The 24,343-nt window shown below is 42.5% G+C and overlaps 1 protein-coding gene across 3 annotated transcripts in view; it reads left to right on the top strand.

The window, feature by feature from the left end:
* The window catches only part of LOC140199614 (coiled-coil domain-containing protein 148-like), a 116,241-nt gene that overhangs the window by 21,793 nt on the left and 70,105 nt on the right, over positions 1-24,343 (top strand). For all 3 annotated transcript variants that reach the window (XM_072261987.1, XM_072261988.1, XM_072261986.1), the window contains exon 4: positions 14,163-14,266. In XM_072261987.1, coding sequence (XP_072118088.1) covers positions 14,163-14,266 — 104 coding nt within the window. The remainder of the gene's footprint in view (positions 1-14,162; positions 14,267-24,343) is intronic.

Raw genomic sequence — 24,343 nt, 5'->3', positions numbered from 1 at the left:
TGACAACTTTGGACTCACCATCGACATCAAAAAGACCGAAGTCATGCACCAGCCTGCTCTTCATGCACCGTACACAGAACCGAAAATCACAATCAAAGGACAGAAACTACAGGCAGTGGACCAGTTTACTTACCTTGGCAGCACCCTCTCCTGAGCAGTGACTATTGATACAGAAGTTAACTGCAGAATAGCAAAGGCAAGTTCTGCTTTCGGTAGACTGCGCTCTACTGTATGGGAATGTCGAGGAATCAGTCCAGCAACAAAACTGAAGGTCTACAGAGCCGTGGTACTCACTACCCTCCTGTGAAACATGGATAGTGTATCGAAGGCATGCAAGACAGCTCAACCATTTCCACATGTCTTCACAGAATATTAGGTGTCAGATGGCAAGACAAAGTACCAGTCACTGAAGTTCTCTCCAGAACAAGTCTACCATCAGTCCACACACTGCTGTGAGAGCACAGACCCGGTGGGCAGGTCATGTCATCTGCATGCTGGACGAGTGCATACGCAAGCAGCTCCTTTTTGGGGAACTCACTGCTGGAAGACGCTCGCATGGAGGGGAGAAGAAACATTACAAAGACACACTAAAGGCCTCCCTGAAGTCGCTTGATATAGACACGACCTCTTGGGAAACGCTGGCACAAAACCGCCCTACCTGGTGCGGACTCATCCACAAGGGCTGTCAAGCTTGCGAAGCAAGGCGCATTGCTGAAGCACAACATAAGCGTGAGCTGTGCAAGTCCAGATCCACCAGCGCAACAACTGCAGTGCCTACACAGGTCTGCCCAACGTGTGCCAGGACATTCCGTGCCAGAATTGGCCTGACCAGTCATCTTCGGACACACCGCATCCAGTCTCAAAGTGACTAATGGTGTCGAGGTCTTTATCGACGACGATGGACGAACCACACTAATATAAAGTCCTCATAAATACCTCACCCACATCCTTTGCATCCTAGCAAAAGGTACCCCCTTTACTCTTTCTCACTTGTTAGCCGCTTGCTTTTGATGCACAGTATGTATAGAATGCCTTGGAATGCTATTTAATCCTACTTGCTGAGAACTTTTCATGTCCCCTCCTGCTTAACTAATTTCCTTCCTGAATTCTTCTCTGGTGCTTTCTTTATAATCTTCAAGGGCTCTGTTTGATTCTAAGTTAACATACTTTTCCTTTTTCTTTTTGACTAAGTTCATCATATCTGTTGACATCCAAGGTTTTCTTGCCTTGCCATCCTTGTCCTTCCTTCTAATGGGAACATTCCTGTCCTGTACTCTGTGCAGTTGGTCTTTAGACAACCTCCACATGTTAGATGTGGACTTGCCCATAAACAGCTGTTCCCAATTAACTTCTCCTGGTTCCTGGCTAACATACTTGTAAATTGCCCTGCTCCAGTTTAATACTCTCCAGCAAGGTCCATACTTATTCTTATCTATAGTGATCTTGAAACTTAAGGTGTTGTGGTCTCTGTTCCCTAACTGCTCACCTTGGCCAAACTCATTATTCAAACTTCAGATCTAGTACAGCCCCTCCTCTTGTTGGACTATCTACATATTGATTTAAAAAGCCCTCCTGGATGGGCCTAACAAATTCTACCCCATCTAATCCATTTGCACTAAGAAGATTCCAGTTTATATTAGGGAGGTTGAAGACCCATTTCCACAACATTGGTGTTTTTACACCTTTCCTTAATCTACCTACATATCTGTTCTTCAATGTCCCAGTGGCTATTTTCTAAAGCATTGAAATCTTGAGATATTAAACACCTACTACTGTCCCTGTCTCAACCAAGTCACTGTAGTGGCCACAATATCACAGTTCCATTTACTGATCCATGTTCTAAGTTCGTCACCTTTACCCATAATACTCCTAGCACCAAAATACACATATTGAAAATCATCTGTCCTATTGTATATTGTACTTTGTTCCCACCTGTTTTTACTGGCCCTGACATCTACTATCCTCTCCATCCCTCCACTTTCTGACCTGATGCTCATCCCCCTGTCAAACTAGTTTAAACCCTCCCAAGCAGCACTAGCAAACCTCTTGACCAGGATATTGGTTCCCCTCCAGTTTAGATGCAACCCATCCCTCTTGTACAGGTCAATCCTGCCCCAGAAATTCCAGTAATCCAAGAACCTAAAATCCTGCATCTTGCACCAGTTCCTCAGCCACTCATTTATCAGTACTATCATCTTATTCCTGCCCTGACTAACATGTGGCATCAGGAGTAATCTAGACATTACTATCTTGGAGGTCCTGCTCTTCAGCCTCATTCATAACTCCCTATACTCTCTATGTAGGACCTCTCCCCCCTTTCTACGTATGTCATCGTGCCAACGTGCACCATGATATCTGGCTGCTCACCTTCCCCCTCGAGTATTCTGCAACCGCTCCAAGACAACTTGGACCCTAGTACCTTGGAGGCAACACATCATCCTGGCGTATCTTTCTCAGCCATGGAATCTCCTGTCTGTTCCTCTAACTGTCAGGTCTCCTTTCACAATTGTTCTGCTTCACTTTCCCCTTCCCTGCTGAGCCTTAGAGCTGGCTGCAGCACCGCTGGCCTAGCTGCTGTGGCTACTGCGGCAGTTGCTGTGCCATGATTGGTCACCTGCCCCTCCTCAGCAGAATCCAAACAGATATACTGCTAAGGGGAATGGCCAACGTGCACTGACTGCTTACTCCCCTTACTTCTCCTGGTGGTCACCCATCTATATCTGAAGCCTGAACTCTGGGTGTGACCACTTCGATAAAAGTTATATCGTAATCTCATTATCTTTTTGGATTCATCTGATCAATTCATTGTGCTTTTGTGAGATACTCATTGCAGCTGTGGTTCTTGCTTAAACCATTATTTTCATCTTCAGTCAACATACTGGGTTCACTATACTCCACTTTTATTTTGACAAGCTGTATTCATTTTGCAATCTAATTTTGTTTTCAAAATTTAAAATATCTACTTCTATACAAAGACTTGAAGAATAGCTCAATTGAGAAATTTTCAGGGACCTATCCCTTCTCCATAGGTAAATGTACATCATTCAGACTACATTTTAGAAACATAGAAAACCTACAGCACAATACAAGCCCTTCGGCCCACAAAGTTATGCTGAACGTCCCTACTTTAGAAATTACTAGGGTTACCCGTAGCCCTTTATTTTTTTAAGCTCCATGTACCTATCCAAAAGTCTCTTAAAAGACCCTATCGTATCCGCCTCCACCACCGTTGCCAGCAGCCCATTCCATGCACTCACCACTCTCTGCGTAAAAAAACTTACCCCTGACATCTCCTCTGCTGTACCTACTCCCAAGCACCTTAAACCTGTGCCCTCTTGTGGCAACCATTTCAGCCCTGGGAAAAAGCCTCTGACAATCCACACGATCAATGCCTCTCATCATCTTATACACCCCTATCAGGTCACCTCTCATCCTCCGTCGCTCCAAGGAGAAAAGGCTGAGTTCACTCAACCTCTTTTCATAAGGCATGCTCCCCAATCCAGGCAACATCCTTGTGAATATCCTCTGTACCCTTTCTATGGTTTCCACATCCTTCCTGTAGTGAGGCGACTAGAACTGAGCACAGTACTCCAAGTGGGGGTCTGATGAGGGTCCTATATAGCTACAACATTACCTCTCGGCTCCTAAATTCAATCCCACGATTGATGAAGGCCAATGCACCACAGAGTCAACCTGCGCAGCTGCTTTGAGCGTCCGATGGACTCAGACCCCAAGATCCCTTTGATCCTCCACACTGCCAAGAGTCTTACCTTCAATTCTATATTCTGCCATCATATTTGACTTACCAAAATGAACCACCTCACATTTATCTGGGTTGAACTCCATCTGCCACTTCTCAGCCCAGTTTTGCATCCTATCAATGTCCCGCTGTAACCTCTGACAGCCCTCCACACTATCCACGACACCCCCAACCTTTGTGTCATCAGCAAACTTACTAACCCATCCCTCCACTTCCTCATCCAGGTCATTTATAAAAATCACGAAGAGAAGGGGTCCCAGAACAGATCCCAGAGGGACACTAGGAGCAATACTGAAGGATTGTTGTAGTGTTAGGTAGATTGTCATCGAGCGGTGGTTCATCTGTCCTTTCATGTAGAAATAAAAGATCTTGTGGTACTTTTTAATATGAACGGCAAAGTTCTCCTAATTTCCAGACCAACAGTTACAGAAAACTAAAAAGGGTCATGTGTCTTGCCACTGTTGTGAGACCTTGCTTTATGCAAATTGGTAGCGGCATTATCTATCCTACAGTAATTCTGCAATTCAAAACAACTTCTTGGCTGTAAGGAATCTTAGAATATTTTGAAATTTTAAAAATCCTCTCAGTTTTACTGTTGTGCAGTATCTACTAATGCAATCTTGATTTGCTGGGAGTAAAGCCATTTCTTTTTGTTACCACTTCTGGTTGAATCCCAGTTGAGATACATTTCTTCCACTGTTTATAGGTGCCTCTTTTCAATAAGAATCCTTCTTTATAGTAAAACATATAGAACAAATAGAAGCTAAAATAATTTTAGGTATTTTGATGAGGCTGTGCTCCAGAACCCTTCAATCAGGTAAGTTATATGAATCTTTGAATTAGTACTCTGATAGTAAATCGTTTCAAGCTCAAATTGTTGTCAGCAACTCATCGTATTTCTGTGATACATGGGAAGTTTTCCTCCAACTGTGTATGTGAGACTGGCCTCTTAGATAAGCCTACCTACAAGGATTTAGTTACATTTGGCAGCGTCATTTGAGTGACAAAGCAAATATTAAAGAGAGGTGTGAGATTATCACAATACTTCTTTCAACAGACTAGAGGTGTGTCACTGTATTCTTGAATATGCTGCCAAAATCATGATGTTTATAATCTAAATGTTACCAACAGACAAGCTAAAAAATAACGGAGGTTTGCTTTTCTGTGTCTCTCAAGTACGTACTCAATTATGCATTCAATCCAGTAAATCAGGGGTTTCCAACCTTGTGTCCATGGACACGTCGGTTGAGGGTCGGGGTCCATAGCATAAAAATTGCTGGGAAACCCTGCACTAAATAAACCATTGATTGTTATAAACTAAATAAACTCTGACAGCTGCCAGGACAGTGAGCATAAATGTGTATGATTCTGATAATTCAACTCTGAAGTTCATGAAGTGGAACCTCATCCTGAATGTATCCATCAGAGATGCATTCTCTAACAAGATGGACAATCAACTCATCTCTGGTGCAGTTGGACACATGAGGAAGATCCTTTTCTCATATTTGAAAGATTGATGGAAAGGGCCATGGTTTATCTGCTTAATAAGTGCCAAACATGTACTTATCCCACAAAGCAAAGGGAAAAATTCAAGCCATAATGCAATTGCACACATTTTAGTCAGTGATGCAAACCTAATATTTATAGAATCATGATGGTGCAGTGCACTTCAGTTGGAATAGTACAGAGAAAATCTAAAAGAATCTGAAAACTTAAGATTGGAAATATAAATTTAATTCTTTAGTAGATTAAAGCAAAACTGAAAATGGTTCATTTACTTTATATGCATCCTTTAATTTTACAAAGTCTGTCTGTGTGGGCAAAGTGCCACAGACAATGCTGAATAACTAATTGCAGGGATTAATAGAACTTTCCACTCTTGGTTTACTTTTTACAATACATGTACACCCACACAATGATCTGTGTCAATATTTCATTAATGTCAAAACTTAATCAGCATTTTAAACATTTTAAAATAATTCTGCTTTGCACTATTCCCTTTTATAATAATTAAGATAATTAATGCAGATTTCCAGTGGTAAGAGGTTGATTAAGTCACCATTTATTGGAAGCAAGTATGATGTCATAGAGCTTTCCAGTTTTACAGCAAGGAAACAGGTCCTTTGGCACACTATGCATATGCTGCCTCTTATGTCTATTTACATTCATCCTACCTACCTGCCTGTCGTGAGAATATCTGCCTCCACCACCTCCTGAGGGAGTGCACTTGACTCTCCAATCATCCTATAGTATGTGTGAAAAAAGTTCTCCTCAGATCCTCTCCAAACCTCCTCCATCTTCCTAAATTTATACTGCCTTGTCTTAAAATCCCTACCATGGGGATTTTTTTTACTATCCAACCCAGATACATTTTGCATTCTACTAAATTCCAGAATTCACAAGTGTTGTTGAGTTGAGTGAGGGTTGCATCAGGGCAACAATTCCAAAGAAATATTGAGAGATGTAAAAGTTACCGATATTTCTTGTGTCCTGCCTTTATATACTGAGGACTGTTGAGGCTCTATAAGGTGCTGGTGAGACCTCACTTGGAGTACTGTGGGCAGTTTTGGTCTCCTTATTTAAGAAAGGATGTGCTGACGTTGGAGAGGGTACAGAGAAGAGTCATATTAGAATGATTCTGGGAATGAGAGGGTTAACATATGAGGAACGTTTGTCCGCTCTTGGACTGTATTCCTTGGAGTTTAGAAGAATGAGGGGAGACCTCATAGAAGCATTTCGAATGTTAAAAGGCATGGACAGAGTGGATGTGGCAAAGTCGTTTCCCATGATGGGGGAGTCTAGTACGAGAGGGCATGACTTCAGGATTGAAGGGCGCCCTTTCAGAACAGAAATGCGAAGAAATTTTTTTAGTCAGAGGGTGGTGAATCTATGGAATTTGTTGCCACGGGCAGCAGTGGAGGCCAAGTCATTGGGTGTATTTAAGGCAGAGATTGATAGGTATCTGAGTAGCCAGGGCATCAAAGGTTATGGTGAGAAGGCGGGGCAGTGGGACTAAATAGGATAAAATGGATCAGCTCATGATAAAATGGCGGAGCAGACTCGATGGGCCGAATGGCCTACTTCTGCTCCTTTGTCTTATGGTCTTATGGACTCTGAAGATGAAAGCCGAAGAGTAGATCAGGAGGCTGTAATTTTGATTGTAGATGTAAGGTAAATAGTGTTGAGGTGAAGGGCAGAAAATCTCATAGTTTAAAATAGAATTTACTAATTTCCTTGAGACCTTTCCACTTATATTGCTAGATATGGACTAATATTACTTTATACTCTTTCTGCTCTGGCATTAGTATATTTCTAAACTTCACTGCATCCTGAAAATGGCTTTGTAAATATGGAATTTAATCAGCTTTTCTTGGCCTACTGGTATTCATTGTATTTTAATGTATAAAATAACCCAGAAAAGGAAATAAGTATGAAGAAACTTGAACAAAAAGATAAAAGGATATTAGTTGTAAGGGTGGACTGAAATGACAGCGGTCAGGGAGAAGAACACAAAAGCAAAGGAGAGAGATGGGAAGGCATATCAATCATTCGGGATGGGACAATTGAACATCCAATATCCAAAGTGAAGGAAAAGGTGTTGAAGAGGACAAAAATGTGGAAATCGGATCTGGGATATCCTCTCTGGTATATTGTCATTCCTGGGAGAGCAGCATTTAATACTTATCACAAATAGTATTCTGAAAAGGCAATAACATCCACCACTTTCCAGTAATTAAAGGTAGAGGAAAAATGCTATTTCTAAGAGAGTTCCTGGTTTCTGACTCAATGAAAATAAAGAAGTAGTTGTATGAAAATAAAGAAGTAGTTAGATCATTATAATGTGTGATTTAGCAGAACACACGCAGAAACTATTGTTACTGTGCATTTGGTGCATTTGTCCTTTTTCGAGTATGTTTAAGAGGAACTTTGAAAGACACCTTAGCAAGTGCTGCAGCATAGCTGCGGATAGTACATATAGCAATTTGGTGCATTGTCAGCAACGGATTTGAATGTTGAGGGTGATTAATAGGATATGAGTCACTTGAGCTCCTTGGTCCTGGATGACAGGAAACTATATGAGTGCTTTTGGAACTCCACTCTTCAAAGCAAATAGTGGGTAATCCACAAACTTTTATTTACTAGAAAGGCTTGGGGAAATCAGTTAAAAAGAACTTATTTAAAACAGTGATATCTCACAGGATTTAGTTGTGGAATTGATATCCTCTCAAAAAAATTGAAATGAAACAAGTGTTTATGCAACTTGAAATCATTTATCTGGGTTTCAGAATTGATAAGAAAGAACAAAAACAAGTCTAGGAAAAGATGAAGACTGTTGGATGCAATAGAGCCAACCAATATCACTGAGCTTAGCTCTTCACCAGCATTAGTTGATGATTCTAATGGGTTTGGCCACCACATTAAATCACGTTCATGAATTATTGCAGAAAGAGGAGTCTTGGCATTGGAGTGTAGGGGAACAAAGGGCATATAAGCTTTGTACAATAAATTCAGCTGCAAATCATTCAGAGACAAATCTGAAACAGTGCAGATGATAATAGCTGTTGAAAGATCATATAAATGAATTTGTTCATGCACTAAATACCCAAGAAAATGGCGATTAGGAATATGAGGATAGGGTGGTCTAGATACTAGAATACTACAGCACAGTACAGGCCCTTTGGCCCTCGATGTTGTGCCGACCCATATTTTCCTTTTTAAAAAAAAAGTACTAAACCCACCCTACCCCGTAACCCTCTATTTTTCTTTCATCCATGTGCCTGTCCAGGAGGCTCTTAAATACCCCTAATGTTTTAGCCTCCACCACCATCCCTGGCAAGTCATTCCAGGCACCCACAACCCTCTGTGTAAAGAACTTACCTCTGATGTCTCCCCTAAACTTCCCTCCCTTAACTTTGTACATATGCCCTCTGGTGTTTGCTATTCATGCCCTGGGAAACAGGTACTGGCTATCCATCCCATCTATGCTTCTCATAATCTTGTAGACCTCTATCAAGTCGCCTCTCATCCTTCTACGCTCCAAAGAGAAAAGTCCCAGCTCTGCTAACCTTGCCTCCTAAGACTTGTTTTCCAATCCAGGCAACATCCTGGTAAATCTCCTCTGCACCCCCTCCATAGCTTCCACGTCTTTCCCATAATGAGGTGACCGGATTTGAACACAATACTCTAAGTGTGGTCTCACCAGACATTTGTAGAGTTGCAACATGACCTCCCTACTCTTGAACTCAATCCCCCTATTAATGAAGCCTAGTATCCTATAGGCTTTCTTAACTGTCCTATCAACCTGTGCAGCGACCTTGAGGGATGTATGGATTTGAACCCCAAAGTCCCTCTGTTCATCCACACTCTTAAGTAACCAACCATTAACCCTGTACTCAGCCTTCTGGTTTGTCCTTCCAAAATGCATCACCTCTCACTTATCCAGATTGAACTCCATTTGCCACTTTTCTGCCCAACTCTGCACACTGTCTATATCCTCTTGTAACCTTCGACAACCTGCAGCTCCATCCACAACTCCTCCAATCTTCGTGTCATCCGCAAACTTACTCACCCATCCTTCTGCCTCTTCATTCAGGTCATTTATAAAAATCACAAAGAGCAGGGGTCCCAGGACAGATCCTTGCGGCACTCCACTAGTCACCGACCTCCAGGCAGAATACTTTCCTTCCACTACTACCCTCTGCTTTCTTCCTGTAAGCCAATTTCTTAATCCAAACAGCCAAGGTTCCACTGATCCCATGCCTCATGACTTTCTGGATGAGTCTCTCGTGGGGGAACTTGTCAAAAGCCTTGCTAAAATCCATGTAGACCACATCAACCACCCTACCCTCATCAATTTGTCAGTCAAGGTCCTGAGATATAAAACAGTTATTAAGATGCAGCATTTCCTAGACAGAATATGCATCAGGAAGCATTTGTGACCCAAAGAGTTAGATGTGCCACAGTCTGCATGAGAAGGCAATCCACAAAAATTTCAGGTCTCTGTAAACAAATGCATTTTTGCACTTGAGGAAATATGACCTATTTGAACTGATTTCAGGGGCCATAGTTAATAATAGAAAGAATACGGTCATTTTCTTTTTCAAATGGCCTGAATGACCTCCTTTATTGTTAACCGTCAAGTTTGATTAGATAGATAGATAGATATACTTTATTGATCCCGAGGGAAATTGGGTTTCGTTACAGCCGCACCAACCAAGGATAGAGCGTAAATATAGCAATACAAAAACCACAAACAATCAAACAACAATATGCAAACTATGCCAGATGGAGAAAAGTCCAGGACCAGTCTATTGGCTCAGGGTGTCTGACCCTCCACGGGAGGAGCTGCAAGTTCGATGGCCACAGTCAGGAACGACCTCCCGTGCCGCCTAGTGTTGAATCTCGGTGGAATGTGGCTGAAGTGCAACAGTAAAAAGTTCAATATCCAGTCTACAAACACGTTCCTCAATCGTGATATGACCCGGATTGCACAATTTGTTGTTAACCAGAACAGTAAGCACCCAACTCCTTTACACTTACCGCTCTTAGTGCACTTCCGATCAGCCGAAACGGTCTGGAAGCCCTCTATGGCGAAGTTTTGATCAGGTATGTCCTCGTGCAGCCCCGTTCCAGTGAAACACATAACACTGCTCTCTCGAAATGTTCTCTGACACCTGGCTAGCGCCGTGAACTCGTCCATTTTATTACCCACCGAACTGCTCTTCTCCATAAGTCTCTGTTGTCTCGGCCCGGTCCTCTTTTCTCGACTTTGTGATCCCCCTCTGCATCCTCTATATGTTTTCCTCCAGATTTCAGCAGGGGTGTCCGCCGCTCTGCTCACTAAGCCGGCCGGCATTAGCGCAAGCAGCTGGTCCCTGGAATGAACAATGCAACCGTGCTTCTGTCCCGCGTGTCGTGATTTAACTATTTCCAGCGCTAAAAAGTGCTGGGAATCTGGTTCAAAGGAACAAGAGTATGTGGGAAGAATTGACATAAATAGAGAGCCGAGGTAAAACAGGACTTGGCAATGTGGGAGTGGAGTTCCCTCACAGTGCTTGGTAAGGACCTGCCTATCAGGTGTGAGATGATCTCATTATTGCTATATGTAGTGCAGGTGTGGTTTGCATTGCAGCAGTCAACCAAGCTGTCCTTCATTTTATCTGGAAATCCAGAAGGATCGAATCCAGCTGAATTTGATAGATTGTACTCTAGGGAATGGCAGGGGAGAAATGTATCCAACAGAGTCCTCATGCTAATGGTCACTTACGTGTATGGCTGTATCAAGTTGAACATGGAGCCTGAATATATTAATACCAAATGTCACTTAGTATTGAGGTTCTACCTGTTCCTGGTATTTTGTTCTACCTGTTCCTCATTGCTATGCAACATTCCATTCAGTTGCAACATACACAGAATGCTGGAGGAACTCAGCAAGTCAGCCAGCATCCATGGAGGAGAATATACAGTCGGCTATTCAGGCCAAGACCCTTCTTCAGGACTGCAAAGGAAGGGGACAACAACAGAAATAAGGTTGGGGCGAGGGTAAGAAGTACAAGCTGACAGATGATGGGTGAGACCAGGTGAGGGGTAAGGTGGGTGGGTGGGTGGGTGAGTGGTATAAAGTAAGAAGCTTGGAGGGAATAGGTGGAAGAGATAAAGGACTGAAGAAGAAGAAATCAAAGCAGAGGATAGTATCTCATGTAAGAACAAGAAGCAGAAGGGGAACCAGAGGGAGGTGATGCACAGGCAAGGAGGAAAGAAGTGGTGAGAGGGTAACCAGAATAAGGAATAGAAAAAGGGAGAAGGAGGGAATGGGACCGATTACTTGAAGTTGGAGAAATCGATGCTCATATCATCAGGTTGGAGGCTATCCAGATGGAATATGAAGTGTTGCTCCTCCAACCTGAGTTTGGTCTCATCAGTAGAGAAGACTATAGGCAGACATGTCAAAATGGAAATGGGAAGTCGAATTGAAATGGTTAGCCATCACAAGATCCTGCCTTTTGTGGCAGACAAAGTGAAGGTGCTTAAAAAGCAGTCCCACAATCTGTATCTTGTCTCTCCAATGTAGAGAAGACCATACTGGGACCACAGGTGTGGGGTTGCTGTAATGGGGAGGGGAGGGCAGAGGGAGGGGAGGGAGGAGGGGGAGGGGGGGAAGAGAGAGAGAGAAGTCAAACACAGACAATTGACACTGAACACCCGCTCACCTTCCACTCTTGTCCTCGTCGACTTTAATCAGCGAGATCAGTGAGCAATGGAGCTGATCACGTGTTCACACTCTGCCATTTGGTCACCCAACCTCAGTCTCAACCATGCCGAATTCCCCCTAAGACAGCAAAAGCACCAGTCAGCCCAAAAACACCTCGTCAAAATATAAATTGCAGGCTCCAATCACATACAGTTTAGCAGTAGAAGCATATTTAAAAGAAAGAGAAGAAGAAGCTTTGTGAACTGTATGCAGGGTGTCGCCGTTGGTCGCTGGCACCATCTTGAAGAAACAAGGATATACAGGAGTATATGCTGAAGGATGCACTGAAGCTTAATGGCAAAGGCAAAGGCTGCAAAGCTCTCTGAGGAAGATCTACAGTATAGGGTTCTGTTTCCACTGGGCATTAAGGGCTGGGCCCTGTGTAAGCCTCTCAAGTACTTCACAGGTACATTGTTTAAGGAGAAACATTAGTGTTGACACATGGTAAGAAAATGTATTGAAATGTTGGGGGCATGAACCCCCATCTGTAATTCCTTCATCTATTTTAAATGAAGTATGTTTTTGGAAAAGTACTTCTCACTGAGGAGGAAGACATGTGATTTACAACTGTGTAATGCATGCTATTTATTTTTTAATAACTTCATGGGTAAATGGTTCAATTAATTTTATGGGGCTACTTCCATTTAAAGGAGAAGAGATGTAATGTGCAGTATATTTAATTGTACTAGCTGGGACGTCATTGTATCTGAACACTGACATTCAGTTGAGATTAACTATCTCCAATAAAGTATATTCAATTATAGCTGTACCTCGGTTTGATGTCTATGCATGAGGTAAATAACACAGAGATATGACACTCTCATTAAATTAATGCCAGGTTGTTGCCATAATAGAATGACTGGAGGAGAGGCTAGATAAGGGTTTGTTGGGATTTTGCCAGGACCCAGCTGTAGTACTAAAGACTGGTGGTCCTTCCATAATAGTGTTGGGCTCCAGGAACATCAAATTTATTGTAAGCTTGCTTCTTTCAGTATAGGACCCAGAGAAGTTGGTTGAAATGAAATATACACATAACTCTTGTGGCTGAAAATATTTACTAACACTACAGCCGTGAGTTCTTGTATTAATGCCGGGTTATGCTTCTGAATCCTGTGAACTATTGTGTGAAACAGAAACAGGATTTTTAAGGTTGTTATGGCAGGGGAGAAAAGAAAGAAAAGAAAATTGAGGGAAGCAGACAGCATTGAGATTGTGAGGAAGGTATTGGGGAGAGGGGTTAGGGGTAAGTGATGGTGGAGAAATGTGAAAAGAGGGAGGGAAGAGGAAAACAAGATAGAGGAAGAGGCATGACATTTCTCTTTCCATCTTCTTTACCCTTTTCTATGTTCTCTCTCTCCCAAACTCTTTCCCTCCATACCCCCACCCCTCTCTTCACTCTCCATCTTTTGTTTCTCACCCTGACATATCTGAGAATAAGATCACCTGAGACTTGCATATGGTCTAGGGTAGTGCTCTTCTCCAAGGTGAGCCAATAATTTGCCTTCAATTCCACAAGCTTCAATTTTAAATAATGACTCTTGAGAGACTTTGTCAATTACTTTCTGGGCAGTCCACATAAATAACATTCACTAACATTCCCCTGTCCACAGCTTCAGTTTTCATCAAATAGGTTTGTCAGACTTGACTTATCCTTCATGAGTCTACAGTATTGCTTAAAGCCAGAGTACTTCAAATTTTAGCAAGCAATTTCAGAACCAATTATAATTCTGCCCTTGGCTAACACCCACACATGGATGAAAGGATCAAGTTCTTTAAGTCAAAAACAAAAGTCTAATTGTCCTGTTTTCCCTTTCATCCTCTATTAATTGTAACATTCTTGCTGTTACCTGAGATTATATCTCTTAATATCGAATCAAGTGAAACCAGATTTATTGATTGAGGTTGGTTTCAACCATTTTCCACCATTCCATCATGTCTGATTTATTATCCCTCTCAACCCCATTCTCCTGCCTTCTTCCTCTAACCTTTGATGCTCTGGTTAATCAAGAACCTATTAACATCTGCTTTAAATATACCCAATGAAGTGGCCTGCACAGCTGTCTGTAGCAATGAATTCCACAGATTCACTATCCTCTGGCCAATAATAAGTGGAGAATCTTATTCTTTTTATTTTTATTATCCTGAGTATAGATTCAGAAAATTTTACAAGCAGCAAAGACGAACAAAGAAAATACAATGATTAAACAGCATCAGCAAGCATGGTGGCAGGAGCATTCAAGACTTTTGGAAGCTAGGTAAGATTTATGCATGAAATGTTCATTTGAAAGTTATTTTTAATTGAATTTAACAAGAATATTACAATAAATATACGTATGCATATCCATTAGTAAAATACTGTGGCACTGTGTTACTGGGTGTTATTTTAAAGTGTACATAAATTATCTCCCACTGCATTGAATTAGACCATAAGATGATAAGACACAGGAACAGAATTAGGCCATTTCACCAATTGCGTCCTCTCCGCCATTCCATCATGTCTGATTTATTATCCCTCTCAACCCCATTCTCCTGCCTTCTTCCTCTAACCTTTGATACTCTGGTTAATCAAGAGCCTATCAACATCTGCTTTAAACATACCCAATGAACTGGCTTGCACAGCTGTCTATAGCAATGAATTCCACAGAGACACCATCCTCTGGCTAAAGGAACATTTCTTCATCTCTGTTCCAAATGGATGGCCCTCAAATCTGAGGCTATGCCCTCTGGTCCTAGACTCCCCCATAGGAAACATCCTCTCCACATCCACTCTTTCGAGGTCTTTCAACATTCAATAGATTTCGATGAGAACCTCCCCTCTCATTCTTCTAAACTCCAGTGAGTACAGCCCCAGAGCCATCAAATGCTCCTCATATGTTAATCCTTTCATTCCTGGGATCATTCTCCTGAACCACCTCTGGACCCTATTCAATGCCAGCACATCTTTTCTAAGACAAGGGACCAAAAACTGCTCATAATATTCCAAGTGGGGTCTGACCAATTTCTGATAAAGCCTCAGCATTACATCCTTGCTTTTGTATTCTAGTCCTCTCAAAATGAATGTTAACATTACGTTTTCCTTCCTTACCACCAACTCAACCTGCAAGGTAACCTTTAGGGGATACTACACAAGGACACTCAAGTCCCTTTACATCTCTGATCTTTAAATTTTCTCCATGTTTGGATAATAGTCTTCACCGTTATTCCTTCTAATAAAATGCATGGCCGTACACTTCCCTACACTTCCCATCTGCCACTTCTTTGCATATTCCCCCAATCCACCCTGCTTCCACAATTCTATCCGCCTCTCCACCTATCTTCGCATTGTCTGCAAACTGGCCACAAAGCCATCAATTCCTTCATGAAATCAGTGACATGTAATGTGAAAAGAAGTAACACCCTTGGCACACCACTAGTCATGGGCAGCCAACCAGAAAAAGCCCCCTTTATTTCCATTTTTTGTTTCCCACCAGTCAGCCAATTCTCTAAACCATGTTAATGCCTTTCCTGTAATACCATGGGCTGTTAGCTTGTTAAGCAGCCTAATACGCGACACCTAGTTAATGGCCTTCTGAAAATCAAAATAAACAAATCTACTAGCTCTCCTTTGTCTATGTTGCTGATTATTTCCTCAAATAATTCCACAGATTTGTCAGTTGAGATTTCCCCTTGAGAAAACCATGCTGACTATGGTCTATTTTATTATGTACCTCCAAGTACCCTGAAACCTCATCCTTAAGAATAGACTCCAACTTCTTCCAACTAATGAAGTCAAGTTAACTGGCTTATAATTTTCTTTCATTGGCCTCTCTCTCTTCTTAAAGTGTGGAGTGACATTTGCAATTTTCCAGTCTTCTGGAACCATTCCAGAATCTAGTGATTATTGAAAGATCATTACTAATGTCTCTATAATGTCTCTTTCAGAACCCTGGGGTGTAGTCCATCTGGTATAGGTGACCTTTCTATCTGCAGACTTTTCAGCTTCCAAAGCACCTTTTCCTTAGTAATAGCAATGGCATTCACTTCTGACGCTGACGCTCTTGTATTCTGCTAGTGTCTTCCACTGTGAAGATGATGCAAAATACTGACTATTTTTGTCCGGTATTTCTTTATTCCCCATTTTTGTCCGGTATTTCTTTATTCCCCATTACATTAGCATCATTTTCCATTTATCCGATACCCACTCCCGACTCTCTTTTACTCATTATATACCTGAAAAATTTTGGTCGCCTCTTTTATATTATGGTTAGCTTACCTTCTTATTTCATCTTTTCCCTCTTTATGGTTTTTTATTGGACTTCTGTTGGTTTTTAAAAGCTTCCCAATCCTCTACCTTCCCAGTATTTTTTGCTGTATTATATGCCCTCTCTTTTGCTTTTGTCCTATCATAGATTTCTCTTGTCAGTCACATTTGCCCCATTCTCCATTTAGAATATTTCATTGTCTTTGGGATGTTATCTTTCTTGCACCTTCTGAATTTGCCCCAGAAACACAAGCCATTGCTGTTCTGCCATCATCCCTCCTAGTGTCCCCTTTCAATCAACTTTGGCCAGCTCCCTTCTCATGCCTCTGTAATTCCCTTAGCTTCACTGTAATACTGATAAATACAATTTTTGCTTCTCTTCCTCAAACTGCAGGGTGAATTCTATCATATAATGTTCATTGCTTCCTAAGGGTTCCTTTACTTTAAGCTCCCTTAGCAAATCTGGGTCATTACATTGCAGCCAATCCAGAATTGCTGTTTCTCCAAGGGCTCAATTACAAGCTGCTCTAGAAAGTCATCTCATAGGCATTCTACAAATTCCCTCTCTTGGGACCTAGCACCATCCTGATTTTCTCAATCTACCTGCATATTAAAATCTCCCATGATTATTGCAACATCTCCCTTTTTGCATGCCTTTTTCTCTCCCATTATAATCTTTAGCCTACATCCGGGCTACAATATAACTCCCAATAGGGTCTTTTTATCCTTGCAGTTTCTTAACTCCACCCACAAGAATTCTACATCTGAAAGGTAGATTCCTTCTCATTCTGGAAGGTTAAATAGATTCACATTTACTCAAAATGTATTGTGCTATTTAAATGAAATGAACTTCCTAAAGCATAAAGGCTTTTCTGAAAATTCTAACTTTGAAGTATGATATGAAATATTTCAAAAATATGAAATAATACCTCCTAACACTAGATTTATGGGACATTAGGAGGTCCTTATTCACCAGATTACTTTTAAAAATTGCTTTTTGTTAAGAAAATCAAGACCTCTTTCACGTAAGTGGGTTCTCATTGGCTGTTGACTATTGTAATTAAGGAGTATATTATTTCAAGGTTCAGGTTGGCAATCAATCAGCCAGTTTTTTTTTTAAATTGAACCAAAGCAGTAAATCTGAGAGCTACTATTTTTTTAAGATTATAAAGACATGTAGTCCTCTTTTATTGCCATTTAATAATGCATGCATTAAGAAATGATACATTATTTCCTCCGGGGTGATATCACAAAACGCAGGACAGACCAAGACTGAAAAAACTGACAAAACCACATAATTATAACATATAGTTACAACAGTGTAACAATACCATAACTTGATGAGGAAGTCCATGAGCACAGTCAAGTTCAAAGTTTCTCAAATGTCCCACATCTCACGCAGACGGGAGAAGGAAGAAAAACTCTCCCTGCCATGCCGACAACAATCCGACTCTGAGTCATCCGAAAACTTCGAGCTCTGATCAGCTCTCCAACACCGAGTACTGAGCGCCATCTCTGTCCGAATGATTCAACCTCCTTCTTGGTCGCCAAAAGCAGGCAAGGCCGGGGATTTTGAGGCCTGCCCTCTGAAAGATTTCCGACCACACAGTAACGACAGCAGTGAACAGGCGTTTCAGAAATTTCTCCAGATGTTCCTCTGTGCTTTCACGTCCATTCTCCATCAAATCAGAATTGTCCACGGCCCCTATTTAACAGATAGGATATCATTTTTCACCGGAGGGCTGTGCACACGCAGGCGCGTCGCCATCTTCTCCTGTGTTATACTGTAACAGAGTGCTCTGGGTCAAGGGACATGTGGAATAGTTCTAGGACAGGTTTATAGAGCCTTCCTTGCGGAAGACCCTAGTAGTGTGCCAGAGGTCCGTAGGTGTCAGGGAGCAGGAATGAGTGCCATTGCTATTACAAAGGAAAAGGTTCTAGGCAAACTGTAAGGTCTTAAGGTGGGTAAGTCACTTGGATCAGGTGGACTACATTTGATCCAAGTGATGTAGTGATCCAAAGTCCTGAGAGAGGTTGCTGAAAAGATAATGGATGTAATGGTTATGATTTTTCAAGAACCACTAGATCCTGACATGGTTCCAGAGGACTGGAGAATTGCAAATGTCACTCCATGCTTTAAGAAGGGAGGAAGGCAAAATAAAGGAAATTATAGCCCAGTTATCTTAACCGCAGTAGTTGGGCAAGTGTTAGAGTCTATTATTAAGGATGAGGTTTTGGGGTACTTGGAGACTAATGATAAAATAAGCCAAAGTCAGAATGGTTTCTGTAAAGGGAAATTTGCATGACAAATCTATTAGAGTTCTTCATGGAAGTAACAAGCAGGGTGGACAAAGGAGAGGCAGTGGATGTCATTTTCTTGGATTTTCAGAAGGCATTTGATAAGGTGCCACAGGAAAGGTACCAGCATGGATAGAGGAATGGCTGACAGGCAGGAGGAAGTAAGTGGGAAAAAAGGGGGCCTTTTCTGTTTGGCTGCCAGTGACTAGTGGTGTTCCTCAGGAGTTAGTTGTGGGTCCGCTACTTTTCACATTGTTTACCAATGATTTAGATCAGCGGCCCCCAACCACCGGGCCATGGACTGATACCGGGTCGCAAAGCATGTGCTACCAGGCCGCGAGGAAATGATATGATATGGCGATATGAGTCAGCTGCACCTTTCCTCATTCCCTGTCACGCCCACTGTTGAACTTGAACGCATGCAAGGTCATTACCTGCGCGTCATCCATGTCAGCGCGGGAAGATCTACTCCTCGAGCTTGCAAGTGATGGCGGGCTGAAAAGTATGTTTGACATAACATCTCTGCCGGCATTCTGGATCAAAGTCAAGGCTAAATATCCTGAGATAGCCACGAAAGCACTGAAAACATTGCTTCCATTTCCAACATATCTCTGCAATGAATGCAACGAAAACTAAATTGCGGAATAGACTGGACATAAGGAACCCCCTTCGAGTATCGCTGTCTCCCATCACCCCTTGATGGCACCATCTCGTTGCAGGGAAACGAGCCCAGGGCTCCCACTGATTCAGCGATATTGGTGTGTTGCAATGATTTTATATGTTCATATGGGGAAAATATGCGCTGTGTGTTTAATATCCAAACGTTACTTAAAATGTTATGATGCTATTGACTTATAAGTGACTTATATAACTATATAACTATTACAGCACGGAAACAGGCCATCTCTGCTCTTCTAGTCCGTGCCGAACGCTACTCTCACCTAGTCCCACCGACCTACACTCATCCCATCACTATCCATTCCTTTCCTGTCCATATACCTATCCAATTTTTCTTTAAATGACAATATCGAACCTGCCTCTACCACTTCTACTGGAAGTTCGTTCAACACTTACATCAAGCTTCCCTGTCCTCCCCTGATAATTGACTTTTCACTATATTCATGCGAGGAAAATATGCGCTCTGGGTTTAATATTAAATGCGTTAGATAAACCTTTTTAGAAACGAAATTGAGTGTATTAGCCACTTATCACCTATATTCCGGTCGTGATTAACACCTCCCCCCCACCCCCCAGAACAGAATCGGCAGCAACGATTTATAGAAAAAAATTGGCAAGTACACGCATGCGCAAGGCACGCATGCGCACACAGGTGCCTGCGCAAGGCTTCATGGTCATGGTAGTCTTTCTCGGGGTAAACACAACGTATTTGACTGTTACTCTTGTCCGTTGGCACCACTATGCCCCCCCTCCACCCCCCCGGTCAGCCGGTCCGCAAGAATATTGTCAATATTAAACCGGTCCGCAGTGCAAAAAAGGTTGGGCTTGTAGCAAAGTCTGCTGATGATACGAAGGTAGGTGGAGAGGTAGATAGTGCTGAGGAAGCAATGCAATTGCAGAAGGACTTAGACAAATTGGAAATATGGGCAAAAAATGGCAGATGGGATACAGTGTTGGGAAATGCATAAAAATGCATTTTAGTAAAAGGACGTGTAGACTATTACCTAAATGGGTAGAAAATTCAAATATCAGAGGTACAAAGGGACTTAGGAGTCCTCGTGCAAGACTCCCAGAAGGTTAATTTACAGGTTGAGTCTGTGGTAAAGAAGGCAAATGCAATGTTGACATTCATTTCAAGGAGAATAGAATATAAAAACAAGGAGATAATGCTGAGGCTTTATAAGACACTTGTTAAACTGCACTTGGAGTGTTGTTAATAGTTTTGGGCTCCATATCTTAGAAAGGATGTATTGTCATTGGAGGGAATCCGGAGAAGGTTCACGAGGAAGATTCCGGGAATGAAGGGGTTAACATATGAGGAGTGTTTGGCAACTTTGGGCCTGTATTCACTGAAATTTAGAAGAATGCATGGGAATCTCACTGGAACCGACTGAATATTGAAAGGACTAGATAAGGTGAATGTGGAGAGTATTTTTCTAATGGTGGGAGTGTCCAGAACTAGAGGGCACAGCCTCAAACTTGAGGGGCGACCCTTTAGCATAGAGGTAAGGAGGAATATTTTTAGCCAGAGAGAAGTGAATCTGTGGAATACTCTGCCACAGACAGCTGTGGAGGCCAAGACCTTGGGTATATTTCGAGTGAAAATTGATAGTTTCCTGATTGCTCAGGGCAGCAAAAGTTATGGCAAAAAGGCAGGTGTAAGGGGTTGAGTGGGGATCCGGGATCAGCCAGGATGGAATGGCGGGGCAGACTCGATGGGCTGAATGGGCAAATTCTGCTCCTATGTCTTATGGTCTTATGGTTTATACTGCAAAGTATTTTAAAAATTTTAAACAGAGCTCCACAACTTCCTTGTAAGTTGAAGTTCAAGTTCAGGTTTATTGTCATCTGACTATACATATATACAACTAAATGAAATAAAGTTCTCTGTCCCACAGTGCACTCACGCCCCATATATCACACATAGCACATAAACCATATACTGTAAATAAGTTAACAAAATATAATTCAAAATGCATGTCGTAAAGCATAGTACAGGTAAACAGTAAACATGAAGTAAACAGCTCGCTGTCCTAGTGATGAGACCTCCGTGGTGGATGAGTTTTCATTAGTCTCATAACCTGAGGGAAGAAGCTGCTACCCAGTCAGGCAGTCCTAGTCCTGATGCTTCTGTAGCTCCTTTCTGATGATAGTGGGTCAAAGATATTGTGGGATGGATGGTAAGAATCCTCAATAATACTTCTGGCCCTTTTTCTGCAACACTTCCAGAAAATGTCACACATAGGAGGGAGGGAAACCCTGATGATCCTTTCAGCAGTTATTACTGTCCTCTGTAGGGTCTTGCGGTCCAATGCCTTGCAGCTTCCATACCACACAATGATGCAGCCAGATGTGATAATCTCGATGGTGCTGCTGTAGAAAGTTGTTTGAATGAGGGTGGGGAGTCTTTCACATCTCAATCTCCTTGAAAAATGTAGACGCTGCTGTGCCTTCTAGACTAGAGAGGAGGTTTCTACGTCCAGGTTAGATTATCTGTTATGTGCACACACCAACGAACTTTGTTCTCTTCACTTTCTCCACAGCAAAGCCATTGACGTGTGATGGATGGTGGTCGACCTGTGCCTTCCTGAAGTCCACAATCATCTATTTTGTCTTGTCCATGTTGAGACTCAGGTTGTTGTTCTTGTACCATTTGACAAGCCTCTCTGTATGCTGACTCATCATTGTTTCTGATGAGACCAACCACTGTGGTATCATCAGTGAACTTGATACATTTTGAGCTGAATCTGGCAGTGCATTTGTGAGTCAGCAGCTTGAATAGCAGTGGACTGAGCACACAACCCTGGGGGGGGGGCACTAGTGCTCAGCGTGATGGCGTTTGAGATATTGCTGCCAAATCAGACCTACTTTGATCTTTCTGTCAAGAAGTCCAAGATGCAGTTACATAGAGGGTGTTGAGTCCCAATGAGGGTGGTTTACCTGCCAGCCTCTGAGCGATGATTGTGTTAAATGCCTAGGTGAAGGCGATGAACAACATCCTGGCATCATTTTCTAGCTGGGACAGGATGGAGTGGAGGGTTGAGGCTATTGTATCATCGGTGGACTGGTTTGGGTGGTAGCCGAACTAGAAAGGTACCAGTGTAGCTGGAAGGTGGGATTTTATATAATCCATTACCAGCTGCTCAAAGCATTTCACAATTGTTGAAGTCGCTACCAGTGGGTGGTAATCATTTAGGCCAGTTATTATTGCTCTCTTGGGCACCGGAATGATGGTGGCTACCTTGAAGCCTGCAGGGACTGTGGACTGTTTCAGAGAGGCACTCAGCACTTGACCATGTATGTCGTCCAGCCCTGCAGCTTTGCATGACTTTACCCTGGCTAAGCTCCTCCTCACCTTAGCTGTGGTCAGACAGGGTGCCTGTTCCTTGGGAAGAGAGGTGGCTTTCCTCGATGTCACATCATTCAATCGGACAAATCCTCAGGAAGGGAGCCGTCGCTGTTGTTGAGATGCATGGTGGACTTGTAATTGGTTATGGTTTGTATGCATTGCCACATGCGCCACATGTCCCAGGTGTCACAAAAGTGCCTGTAGGTTTTCTTTGCGTACTCACACTTTTCCTTCCTGATGGCACAGGAGAGTGCAGCTCTTAACATAGAAACATAGAAAACCTACAGCATAGTACAGGCCATTCGGCCCACAAAGTTGTGCTGAACATGTCCCTACCTTAGAAATTACCTCGGCTTACCCATAGCCCTCTATTTATCTAAGCTCCATGTACCTATCCAAAAGTCTCTTAAAAGACCCTATCGTATCCACCTCCACCACCGTTGCCATCAGTCCATTCCATGCACTCACCACTCTCTGCGTAAAAAAACTTACCCCCGACATCTTCTCTGTACCTACTCCCCAGCACCTCAAACCTGTGTCCTCTTGTGGCAACCATTTCAGCCCTGGGAAAAAGCCTCTGACTAAAAGCTCTTGCTAACCTTAGAGTCATCTTGCCTTTTCCCCCACTCCCCCATTCCCCCACCCCTGATCTGAAGGCAGCATCCCAATCCCAAATAGTGCATGAACCTCTGCAATCAGCCACAGTGCAGTGTCTGGTTTCCCCGGCAGTGGAGTACTAAATCGTGGTTACATCCTTAATGCACTTTCCTATGTAGCTAGTCACCGATCCCGCATATTTATCAATGTTGATATGATGAATGTAGGTTGCCTCCTCCCTGAATATTCTCCAGTCTGTCCTTTTGAAGCTGTCACCCAGCACTGAGGTGGCACCTTCTGGCAAGATCCTGGTCTCCCTGTGAACTAGTTTGACTCATTTAACCAGTGGTCTCTATTCACAGATTAGCAAAATGGATATAAGACCACAAAATAGGAGCATAATTAAGCCATATGGCCCATTGAGCCTGCTCCACTATTTCATCATGGCTGATCCAAATTTCCTCTCAGTCCCAATCTCCTGCCTTCTCCCCATATCCCTTCATGCCCTAGCCAACCAAGAATCTATCAATCTCTGCCTTAAATGTACATAAAGACTTGGCATCCACAGCTGTCTGTGGCAAAGAATTCCACAGGATCGCCACTCTCTGGCTAAAGAAATTCCTCCTCATCCCCATTCCAAAAGGATGCTCCTCTATTCTGAGGCTGTGTCCTCTGGTCTTAGACTTTCCCAACATAGAAAACATCCTCTCCACATCCATTCTATCAAGGCCTTTCAACATTTGATAGGTTTCAATTAGGTCACCCCTAATTCTTCTGAAAAAGAGTGAATACAAGCCTAGAACCATCAATTGCTCTTTATATGACAAGCCTTTCAATCCTGGAATCATTTTCATGAACCTCTTTTCAACCCTCTCCAGTTTCAGCACATCCTTTCTGAGATATGAGGCTTGAAACTGCTCACAGTACTCCGTGAGGCCTGACCAGTGCTTTATAAAGTCTCAACATTACATCCTTGTTTTTATATTCTAGTCCACTTGAAATGAATGCTAACATTGCATTTGCCTTCCTCAGCATAGACTCAACCTGCAGATTAACCTTTGGGGAATCCTGCACAAGGACTCCCAAGTCCCATTGTGCCTCAATTTATTTATTTTCTTGCCATTTAGAAAATTGTCAACCCTTTCATTTCTTCTACCAAAGTACATGTCC

The sequence above is a fragment of the Mobula birostris genome, chromosome 6 (genome assembly GCF_030028105.1).
Source record: "Mobula birostris isolate sMobBir1 chromosome 6, sMobBir1.hap1, whole genome shotgun sequence".
NCBI lineage: Eukaryota > Metazoa > Chordata > Chondrichthyes > Myliobatiformes > Myliobatidae > Mobula > Mobula birostris.
The sequence above is the reverse complement of the archived record's forward strand: the minus strand, read 5'-3'. Positions and strand labels throughout refer to the sequence as shown.